The sequence below is a fragment of the Trichomycterus rosablanca genome, chromosome 12, assembly GCF_030014385.1.
Source record: "Trichomycterus rosablanca isolate fTriRos1 chromosome 12, fTriRos1.hap1, whole genome shotgun sequence".
Classification (NCBI taxonomy): domain Eukaryota; kingdom Metazoa; phylum Chordata; class Actinopteri; order Siluriformes; family Trichomycteridae; genus Trichomycterus; species Trichomycterus rosablanca.
Window position 1 is genome coordinate 37,139,036 of NC_085999.1, and position 12,301 is coordinate 37,151,336.

Here is a 12,301-nt window from a genome sequence, read left to right on the forward strand (position 1 = left end):
CTTCTATTCTTTCTCTAAATGCATTAAAGCTGATCTGTCCTTCCTGGAACATAATGATGGGTAATAATGGTGTAAACTTCGTTCCCTGATGTACTTTACAGCTCGTAATTCAGCTTTTCTGCACCGAGTGATGAATAACAGCTCCTACAATTCAGCTGAGGAAATAAAAAAATAAATATTTATGGGATAAATATAACAAACGCCAACCTGCCTGCTATTTTTGCTGGGTAGGAGGACAATGAAGTGCTGTTGATGAATCGAGCTGAAACAGAGTAAGAAGATGGCATGAAAATGGGAAGGAGTGAAATCTCAGATCTGTGTTCAGTGTGAACTTAGCCTTTAACATCACTAAATTATATCGGATCTGAGAGTCACATCAATGCCCCTGAGCACCCGAAATCAAATCAGCCACCGGTACCTCTCAGATAGAAAAGGTTACAGCGGTATTGAACCGCACAATCCTGCTGAACTGAGCTGAATACTGAACACGGAGTGCTGTTCTTATTCAGAACTGCTACTAATATTAGCCAGAAGTATGTGGACACCACTTTCTACTCTCACTTTCCATTTTATCAGCTCCACTTACCACATAGAAGCACTTTGTAGTTCTACAATTACTGACTGTAGTCCATCTGTTTCTCCGCATGCTTTTTTAGCCTGCTTTCATACTGTTCTTCAATGGTCAGGACCCCCACAGGACCACCACAGAGCAGCTATTATTTAGGTGGTGGACCATTCTCAGCACTACAGTGACACTGACATGGTGGTGGTGTGTTAGTGTGTGTTGTGCTGGTATGAGTGGATCAGACACAGCAGCGCTGCTGGAGTTTTTAAACACCTCACTGTCACTGCTAGACTGAGAATAGTCCACCAACTACAAATATCCAGCCAACAGCGCCCCATGGGCAGCGTCCTGTGACCACTGATGAAGGTCTAGAAGATGATCGACTCAAACAGCAGCAATAGATGAGCGATCGTCTCTGACTTTACATCTACAAGGTGGACCAACTAGGTAGGAGTGTCTAACAGAGTGGACAGTGAGTGGACACAGTAGTTAAAACTCCAGCAGCGCTGCTGTGTCTGATCCACTCATACCAGCACAACACACACTAACACACCACCACCATGTCAGTGTCACTGCAGTGCTGAGAATGATCCACCACCCAAATAATACCTGCTCTGTAGTGGTCCTGTGGGGGTCCTGACCATTGAAGAACAGGGTGAAAGCAGGCTAAAAAAGTATGTAGAGAAACAGATGGACTACAGTCAGTAATTGTAGAACTTCAAAGTGCTTCTATATGGTAAGTGGAGCTGATAAAATGGACAGTGAGTGTAGAAACAAGGAGGTGGTTTTAATGTTATGGCTGATCAGTGTATTCTTCCAACATTGTAGCAAAAGTTTAGGGAAGGGCCGTTTCTGTTCCAGCATGACTGTGCCCCTGTGTACAAAGCTTTGATGGGGTTTGTATAAAAGAACCCCATTGGCCTGTTCAGCACCCTCAGCTTTTGAGATGAATTGGAACATTAATTGTGAGCCAGGCCTTCTCGTCCATCAGTGCTTGATGTCACAAATGCTTATTTGACTAAATGAGCACAAATTCCCACAGACATACTCCAAAATGTTGTGTAAATTTAAGAGAATGTCCAATAAGCTCATGGTCAGGTGTCTAGATACTTTTGACCATATACTGTGTGTGTGTGTGTGTGTGTGTGTGTGTGTGTGTGTGTGATCTAGCTCAAAGCAGCAACATTAAATATTAACGAATAATTGAACGAGAGCTTTTGATATCAGTGACCGGACGATGTTCAGGAATTAAAACAGTGTGATCTTGAATTGACCGTATGCATTATTAATGATGTTTATATGTTAGTGGACTATGTTTGTTTATACTGTAGCCACGGTCAATCCTGGTTTCTGATTGGTTGGCCGGCAGGTGTGCTTAGATTTTTTATAATTGCGGCCCTGAGGCGGTTCCAAAATATAAATCCGATTGTAAATCAATGCTCCTGATGGAACGAAGCCATGTGGACAAAAATGAACTTTCTTCTATTTAGAGAGATAAACTGATGGGAGGACACTGGACACTGTATATAAGAGGGAAGCTCATGGTCAGGTGGTCACATACTTTTGGTCGTATGCAATGATATACACTGATCAGCCATAACATTAAAACCACCTCCTTGTTTCTACACTCATTGTCTATTTTATCAGCTCCACTTACCATATAGAAGCACTTTGTAGTTCTACAATTACTGACTGTAGTCCATCTGTTTCTCTGCATGCTTTGTTAGCCCCTTTTCATACTGTTCTTCAATGGTCAGCACCCCCACAGGACCACCACATAACAGGTATTATTTAGGTGGTGGATCATTCTCAGCACTGCAGTGACACTGACATGGTGGTGGTGTGTTAGTGTGTGTTGTGCTGGTGTGAGTGGATCAGACACAGCAGCACTGCTGGAGTTTTTAAAATACCGTGTCCACTCACTGTCCACTCTATTAGACACTCCTACCTAGTTGGTGCACCTTGTAGATGTAAAGTCAGAGACGATCGCTCATCTATTGCTGCTGTTTGAGTCGGTCATCTTCTAGACCTTCATCAGTGGTCACAGGACGCTGCCCACAGGGCGCTGTTGGCTGGATATTTTTAGTTGGTGGACTATTCTCAGTCCAGCAGTGACAGTGAGGTGTTTAAAAACTCCAGCAGTGCTGCTGTGTCTGATCCACTCATACCAGCACAACACACACTAACACACCACCACCATGTCAGTGTCACTGCAGTGCTGAGAATGATCCACCACCTAATTAATATCTGCTCTGTGGTGGTCCTGTGGGGGTCCTGACCATTAAAGATCAGCATGAAAGGGGCTAACAAAGCATGTAGAGAAACAGATGGACTACAGTCAGTAATTGCCGAACTACAAAGTGCTTCTATATGGTAAGTGGAGCTGATAAAATAGACAACAAGGAGGTGGTTTTAATGTTATGGCTGATCAGTGTATATTATAATGCACCAGCCTGGTTGGTTGTTCAACAGACAGAATTAGCTGTGTCTGAGAGAGGGGATTTCGGATTACCACTGCAGCAGTCACTGAGTAGCAGAAGAATACAGAGAGAATAGCGTGGTCCTCCGTACTTGCTAAGACTCTATGTAGGAATCCACTGCTGTCTGGTGTAAAGATGACCTTTCAAGGTGGAGTGGGTGATATGCAACCATCAGTGGTCACCAGAGCGCCCAGGAGAATTGAGTATATCCAAAATGGGACAATGTACAAAGATAATAAAACACTACTGAATACAGTTAAGGCAGGGTCGGGAAGTGAATGCAAACCTACAATGATGATACCCCTTCCAAACAAGTCCAGAATCCCAGTCCTGACCCTTTTGACGTCTGGTTGTTTGATTATTAGCGGTTTCTTTATTTAGGACAATCCAAATGGTTAAACTGGCGACGGCCAGCACTTGTGCAATGGCTCTGGTTGATTTTCTATTTTTTCTTAGCCTTTCTCTGGTCTTTATGTTGTTTATCAGTTTTAAAACCCAAAGCTCAAACAATAAGCCTCAGACCACTTCATCCTGGTTAGGCTCGTGGCAGGTCTGGTTCCACTGGGAAACATTGAGCACAGGGCAAGAATATAAGAATACAAGTCCAGAATCCATCCTTGGTACTTGCAAGCCTGAAAGTAAGATGAAGCTCTGGTTCAAATCAGTTCATCCACAATCTGCACTTAAATCTAACACATTCACGCAGGAAGGAATATATCATTAATGCAAACATACTGTCCCTGTAGAAGCAGATGGATTCATGTTCGAAAGAAAGACCTGCAGTCGCTCTGATTCAGGAGCAACCTGCTGGCGACTCTGCTCCATTAACCACTAATCACGCCAGATGGAGGAAAACGCTCAAGATGCTCCAGCACATCGCTGCATAGAAACAGTACTGACTAATAGGTGGAGATTATTGTGTTGTCATTGGCAGATTAAACCTGAGCAACCCTCCATGACGTGTGGGGTTCCACAAAGCTTAATCCTGGCACGCAAATTATTAAATGCTTACAGTAACGGAAACGAGGAGACGACTCACCGACACCATCAAGCTGTCGCATTCTTCATTTTAATGATTTTTCATGCTTGAAGAAGAAGCCGCTGCAGATTTCTTCTTCCTTCAGGCTTCTCTTCTCTTCAGGAGAGGGAACGCATGCCCTGTTGGTTTCAAATCTGGTGATTGACTTGGCCGGTCTCCACTTTTGTTCCCTGATGAAGTCTTTTGTTGTTTTTCTCTGTGGTTTTTGGTCATCGTCCCGCTTCATGATGTGCTCCCTCCTGATTAGATTGGACGCAGACAGAACGTTTCTGTCGATTTAATTGGTTCTGAAGGGCTGTTCTTAAGTCAAAATGTTTGTTAGTTAAACCTATTTTTCCCATAAGAAATAATATAAATAGAATTAATCCGTGCCAGACCTCTCAAACCCCCCCTTACATAACCTTTCTAATGTCTTAAATGCTCTTTTTTGTTATAAATACAAGTATATTTTCCCTTAAATCTTAAATTATAGAATAGACATTTCTGTAATAAACAATAATAAACAACATTACACAGTAGTACTGTACATAAACACACATCACATTTCAGTACAGTACGTGTGCAGTACCATACACCATAATCCATTTCCTTCTTTTTATATAAAATGTATCTACCAGAAACAACAATAACTCTCATATTTCTCTATTATTTCCTTCTTTATTTCAATAGTGTTGTATTTTGTAGGTGTAACTGCACTAAAGAAAGAATACTTTACTCAGCGATTTCCTTCCTCTCTCTCACTCACTGTCCCCTCTGTCTGATACACAGTGACACCTACTGGCAGGAGTAATTATACAACAACAAATAGTGACTTGTTCATTTTCTCATCACTGAGCTTCCTCTGCAGCTTCTTTGGGGCCATTTTAATATTGAATTTTACAAAATATAGAGAAAATACCGGAAAAACACCATCCGCTGTCCGAATGTTCGCTCACATTCGCTCAGAGAGAGAGAGAGACAGAGAGACGGTTGAAGTCAACTTGTTCGTGACATCACGTGTTTCGCGAATTTCTGTTCGTAATCCGAAATTTGTTCGTATGTTAAGTTAAAAAAGATCGTTCGTAACCCAAAATGTTCGTATGGTAAACCGTTCGTAACTCAAGGGTCTACTGTATTTGTATGTGAATTTTAATCTGGTCTTCAGGTTCTTTCTTCTGATTGCATCGCCTGGTATTGCCTCTATATTTCTGCTCTCTAGTCCTCTTCTGACAGTGGATTGTGGAACCTGGACCCCATCCTGTGGGTGCTGTTGGTGTCATAGACTGTCTTTTGGTTTTTCTTTACAGCTCCTGCAGTGTTTCTGTTATCCGCTGCTGTTGTCCTCAGCCACAACATCTGACGTTTGGTTGTTGGATTACCAGTGGTTTCTTTTTTTTTTTTTTTTCAGGACAATCCAAATAGTTGAACTGGTGATTCCCAGCATGTTCTCCTCTGATCTGATCTTTGTGGGATAGCAAAATAGACCACTGCACCACTGCCCATGTGCTTAGTGCTTTACTCTACACAACGATCAGTCATAACATTAAAACTACCCTCACTGTCCATTTTATCAGCTCCACTTACCATATAGAAGCACTTTTTAGTTCTACAATTACTGACTGTAGTCCATCTGTTTCTCTGCATGCTTTGTTACCCCTTTTAATGCTGTTCTTCAATGGTCAGGACCCCCCCAAGACAACTACAGAGCAGGTATTATTTGGGAGGTGGTTTTAATGTTATGGCTGATCGGTGTATATGCCTCCAACGTGTAGCAGCAGTATGCAACACCGCTTAACTGTGTGTGTGTGGCTGAAACACCTGACAGATTTTTTGTATATAATATAATATTTTTGGCCATATAGTGTTCCTCTGTACTTAAATCTTAAATGATAGTCAAAGTAGTGCACTATCATTGGTGTCATTTATATTACGTACTCTAAGACGAGCCAAAATCTAATTCATAAGGTTTTTGTTCCTCTGTAATCATCACAGCATTTTGGTGACTCGGGTCCTTTAAATACATTCAGGATTTTATCGCTCTTAATGTTCCATCTTTTATGTTCTTGTGAACCTTTATAACGTGAATGCAGTTTGTCTGACTTCCTGTTTAAAAGCTTTTTAAATGAAATAAATAGCACATCTAATAAAATAATGCTATGTAAAAAAAATCTCAGCTGGCTCCTTGAGCCCAGGGTTAGAACCTATACCCTCATCTTTACCTCCAACCCACATGACCCGACATTTCGCTGATCTGAGCTGGGTGTGAATAGGTATTCATCTCACACACAGTGTTTATCTGCAGCGAGTAAATGCTCATGAATATCAAAAGCTCCGATCTAAAATAAAAGGAATGATTTGGTGCAATTTGGCAACCTCATCACGGAGCCGCTTCTCATTTACACTGAAAATGAACCTGATGAAGCAGAACGAGGACGTGCAGACACCTTTATTATCTCCTTCAGTTTTTAACAGATATTCATCTTTCATCTTTTCTCTTCTCCTCGTGGCTCATAATGCAGAAATGTTCTCTATTATTATTATTATTATCATCATTATTATTATGCAGACGAGCTGATGGAGTGATGGAGGACGTGTTATTGTGTGTACAGAGGCTGAAGGAGCTGAAACAGAGGGAGTTTGCTCGTAACGTGGCCTCCAAACTGAGGAAAGATGAACGGAAACAAGAACGAGCCCTGCGGCGGCTGCACAAGCTGGCAGAACAGCGGAGGGAGGTTCAATGGTGGGTGATTTTCAGCGAGGTCTTAGATCTACAATATAGAATGTTTAGAATAATGTATGTAAATACAACAACCTCAGCAAACACAATCTTCCACAATGACTTCTTGATGTTTTCTGGTCTTTATGATGATCATTCATGATGTTTATTTCATGTTCTTCTTGCCCTGCTTCCAAAAACAAAAACACATATTAAATCAGATTGCTGGTAAGGTTTAACTGACCTTTCAGCCTGGAAAGCTGCTGTTGGGTTGGTCATAATGGGATGCAACACCCCACTAAAACCATCACAGACCAGCCTGACCAGTTGAACCTGGTTTCCAGTTAAAACCATCATCTTTGTTTAGATCGTTTGTTTCCAGCAGGACAATTTTTTTCTCCCAAATTAGTTATTCGCAATTCTCTGTCACCTTTACCACTCCCATGCTGGCCAATGAGGGCCATAACATTAAAACCACCTTCTTTTTTCTACACTCATTTATCATATAGAAGCTTTTGGTAGTTCTACAATTACTGACTGTAGTCCATCTGTTTCTCTACATACTTTTTTTAGCCGGTCACGACCCCCACAGAGCAGGTATTATTTGGGTGTTGGATCCTTCTTAGCACTTCAGTGACACTGACATGCTGGTGGTGTGTTAGTGTGTGTTGTGCTGTCTGTTGTGGAGTTTTAAACACCTCACTGTCACTGCTGGACTGAGAATAGTCCACCAACCAAAAATATCCAGTCAACAGCGTCCTGTGACCACTGATGAAGGTCTAGAAGATGACCGACTCAAACAGCAGCAATAGATGAGCGATTGTCTCTGACTTTACATCTACAAGGTGGACCAACTAGGTAGGAGCGTCTAATATAGTGGACAGTGAGTGGACGCGGTATTTAAAAACTCCAGCAGCACTGCTGTGTCTGATCCACACTAACACACCACCACCATGTCAGTGTCACTGCATTGCTGAGAATCATTTACCGCCTAAATAATACCTGCTCTGTGGTGGTCCTACTGGGGCCCTGACCATTGAAGAACAGGGTTAAAGCAGGTTAAAAAAGTATGCAGAGAAACAGATGGACTACAGTCAGTAATTGTAGAACTACAAAGTGCTTCTATATGGTAAGTGGAGCTGATAAAATAGACAGTGAGTGTAGAAACAAAGAGGGGGTTTTAATGTTATGCCGGATCGGTGTAAATATATAATAGTTTTAATATTAAAAATTTGCTCTTTGTGGTCATGCAGAAGGTTGTGTATGCTAATAATTTATTTATATTTTTTCTGATTTCTATCTCCCATAGTGCTCCAGGAAGTGGCCCAATGTTCAAATCTACTACTGTGGCCGTGGAGAGTTTCAGCAAATCCTGCCTAATGGAGCACGAGGAAAATCAGAACATGATAGAAAAGGACGCCGGATCTCAGTTGCTGTGGCCATATCGCGAAAAATCCAAGAAACAAACGTTCAGGCGCAAAATAGCGTTCTCCTTCTCCTTTCCAAAGAAAACCTCGCTGAAGCTGGAGGCTTCTGCTGCAGTTTTCTGCGAAAGTGCAGAGGAGAAGAAACTGATGAAATATCATGATGATGTTGATGATGCACTTTTACAGCCACAAAGTTCTCCAAAGAGTTCCTTAAAAGACAGAATCCCCGCTTCAGATATGTGTGCTTTCCTGGTTTACTCGGAAGACACCTCCCTTTCTCCGATTACCCACTTCCAGACTGAAAAAGGATCTGATCCTAACATTGATCCCAACTCAGAAGAGAGAAACATCACTGAGCAGAAAGATGAGAGCAGTCAAGAATGGACCCACAATTCAATAACAGACCCTCCAGTAGAACCAACCCATGACATTTCATTAGATGTTTCACCCAGCATTGATAATTCATGTGAAACCCAAGAACAAGCCAATCCATGTTCCACAAAACCCGGCCCACCTTTCTTCTCAGTCCTTGGCAGAGATGATAAAACCATCTTCCAATGGCCTTCAGAGATGGTGTCCTTTACCAGGACAGAGCCATCTATCTCTTTTAGCTGTAACCCCCTTCATTTTGACTTCAGGAGGTCCCAGATCAGGCAAAGCCCTGATGTTCAGGCCACAGCTGAGAGCAAAACTGACAAGGAATCATTCATCATTTCAGAAAACAGCCCACAGAAGACACCCTGTTGTGAGAGAAGCACTGGGGAGACCACTTATAGACCTGAAAAAAAGCCTAGAAAGTACCACCTGTATTCCAGCAGTACAGAAAGCTCGTGTGAAAGGCAGAAATCACCCAGCAGATGCAGAGGTTTAAATAATTGTAGCCTTGTATCTCCTGCTGGTAAGAGAGTTGAGGACAAATTGCAAGCCAGATATCGACACCATTCTAGGAATCGGCACAAAAAGAAACACAGGAGGAGAAGCAGGAGGGAGGAGAATCGCAGCAAGCCGGAGCGGAGCGAAAATGTAAAAAAAGGGACTAAATTCCACAGGCGAGACTCAAGCCGTGAAGGATTTGAGAGCCAATTTAAAGGCTTCACTTCACAGCAAGCGCAGCCATTAGAAAAGTCAAAGCCATTGTCTCAAAATCAGGCTGCGAACAACAGCATTACTTCCTCAGCGGGAGGCATAAACGGCTCTGTTGAAGCCTGTAACCACCGCGGTAAGGTAGCGGATAACACGGAGGAGATGCCAGACATCCCTCTTGCAGAGGAGACGACGATTATCGGATGTGACTCAGACCGTCTCAACAAGACTCCTTCTGATTCGGAAACATCAGCAGCAGATCAAATCAGCCGAGGAACGACTATCTTAGAAGACGAACAAGCAAAACTAAACTTGCACAGGGACCAGGATTCACGGTCGGATCTTTCACAACACGTTAACTTCGAATGTTTGCCTTGCCCAAAACAACCAGGATCCAGTCAGACCCAACACCATAATAATGATAATCCAGATGTTCCAGTTTCTGAAGCATCAGTCTCAGATCAGAGCAGCAAGAGGTTGGCAATTCCAATAGATGAAGATCCACAACCTCTAGAAGAGGCACCAAAGAAACGACCAAACGTCTCACTGCATGATACGGATGATCCTTTGGCGTATCAGTGCATTTACTGTGAGGAAATCAAGACAAAACAAGACACAGAAGAGAATTCGTTTTGTCCTGAACATGGACAAAAGAGAAAAAAACTGGACCTTAGTGAGACTCCACACCATGGACATCAAAATCCAGATCAAGGTCCTGAAGACAAGGTGATTGAGACCACATCAGCTGAGCCAACTGGGGATACTCTTGATTTGCAAGGGAAAAGTGACTCCTCAAAGATCGATGCTTCGAACCCGGTCTCATGTAGTGTAAACGAAAAAGACAGCACCAGTGTTGATTTCCCGCTTCTGAATACTATTAGCGGCAAGGCATGTCAGGCGTCTGCAGATAATAGCCGCCTCCAGATGATCCTTCCCCCCGCTCAGAGGAAAGACAGCCATCGGGCCAAACCTTCGGGAGATCCGCAGCCTCCAGAGATCCAAACAGACACAAAGCAGATCGGCACAACACTCATCGTCGAGTCAAGAGCGGAGCAGGGATCAGACAAGGACTGGAAATCAAGCAGGAAGATAAAAGAGAAAACCAGTCATGATAAATCCTGCCAGCACAGTCCACAGTTACCAAGTTTCCATCTTCTAGACAAGGAAAGACTCAGCCTGGAGGGTTTCTGTTCCATCCAGAGCCCGTTCAACACCACACTGTGTTTTGCTTCCCAACTGGATGGCGTGGAGTGTCACGATCTCCTTTACAGCCACGCCCGCAGACAGATCATGCACCCGAAAGTCTTTCCTACGCGGCTCAAACCCGTATTAGCCAGATCCACCATTCCTGTCTCGTCGCCTATCCTTCACCGGGTTCACCTGCCCTCTGCGGTGCCCTCCAGTTCTATCAGGATCCTACAACACCACGCCACCTTCCTTGCCGCTCAGCAGTCGCTTTTCCCACAGGTCGTACCTGTCACCAGACTTCCGCTCGGCCCCGAAATCGCTCCGTACGTGACGTCTTCACAGGTGTCTATGGTGGCTCCGCCCGCCGTCCATCCTACAGCCGTGACGTTTCACGCTTTACCTCGGCCTCAGGTGTTTCGGCCGGTTTTGCATCACCCCGCCCCGTTTCCGCCCCTCCTTCCACCTCATGCCACCGTCATCCCCCTCCAGCCTCTGTTTTGAATTAAGGACTTTGCCTAAATGGACAAAATAGATGCCTTGCGTTCCTGTGTGCGACGTCGTACTCTAGAATTAGCATCAGAGGGTACATTATAACCCAACGTACCAAATCTATGCTGTTTTCTTACCAAACGAGCTTTTTTAATTGATAGACTGATAGCAGGTCTATTATTTCCTAGATTAATTTAGCAACCCTGTTTGAATTGATCAGGTAGAGGATTCATTTCTAACCTGTGAGCCATGTCGGTGTGAGAAATCTTGACGGACATTGTGCACTTTGTTTAGTCAGAAATTGTGTTATTTTTAGCGTCAGCATATTCGTTACCCCGTCGCGTAGGTGACATTTAGTTGACAGGACCTGTATGTGCGTGTCAGTAACTCAGATCTCAATTGTCCACCCACTTCAACGTCCTACGTTTTTATTTATATATAGGTTTCTCATTATGTGGCTAAATTAGCTTGAAATTAGCTCGGTTGTTATGGAAACCAGAACGCAGGTAATGCTAAACGTTGGGCAGAGGCGGCAGAAGTACACAAGTTCCTTACCTAAGTAAAAGTACTAGTAATCTGGTAGAATAATTACTCAAGTAAAAGTTGAAGTATGCATAAAATTTTTACTCAAGTAGAAGTATAAAAGTACATCATCGTAAATGTACTTCAAGTAAAAAAAATCATTTTAAATTCAGTTTTGTGAGCAGGATATCTTAGAGGTACACAAGCACCATCACACAAAAACAGCTTTTTACACTTAAGTCCACTCAGTCGAACATCTACGAAGAGACCCAGAATGTCTTATTTAGTTTCAGAAGTAGCTGGTTCTCAAATAGCGCTTTTCCACCAAAAGAACTCTGGTTCTTGAACCGGTTCTGTTCAGGTTTCTTAGAACTTTGGTGTTTTGTAGAGAACCGACCCGCGTTTCCACCAGTTTTTGAGAACCAAGCCTGCGTCATCAAAGGTGGGCGTTACATAACGAATGTAAAGAGTAGTAATATCATGGTGGAGCGTGTAGATTATGTGCGAGCATTTGTGCTGCTGTTACAGATGTTCGTTTTTATGCAAAAAGCATGGATCAGCTATCGGTGATTAGAAGATGTAGACGTGTTTGTCGCAGTTGTTGTTTCCTGAAGCGTTTTGTGCTTCACTCTCACCGCGACCCTCGGCACAAATAACCGATTTGCTCAGAGCTCGACTGGAGCGATAAAACATCACTAAAGTTCCACGACACGAACATCCAATTATGTGAAATAACCATCAAACCCAGTCTAAAAGCTCCACATGTATCTGTGTTTAACTGGATTTACTTCACGTGTGGTGTTTATGCAGCTC

General features: G+C 43.0%; 1 protein-coding gene across 1 annotated transcript in view; it reads left to right on the forward strand.

Moving 5' to 3' along the window:
* The window catches only part of znf804a (zinc finger protein 804A), a 70,973-nt gene extending 59,995 nt beyond the window's left edge, over positions 1–10,978 (forward strand). Inside the window, exons 3-4 of the mRNA XM_063005713.1 lie at positions 6,673–6,803; positions 8,089–10,978. Of these exons, the coding sequence (XP_062861783.1) occupies positions 6,673–6,803; positions 8,089–10,978 (3,021 nt within the window). The remainder of the gene's footprint in view (positions 1–6,672; positions 6,804–8,088) is intronic.
* Positions 10,979–12,301: the final 1,323 nt, after the last annotated feature.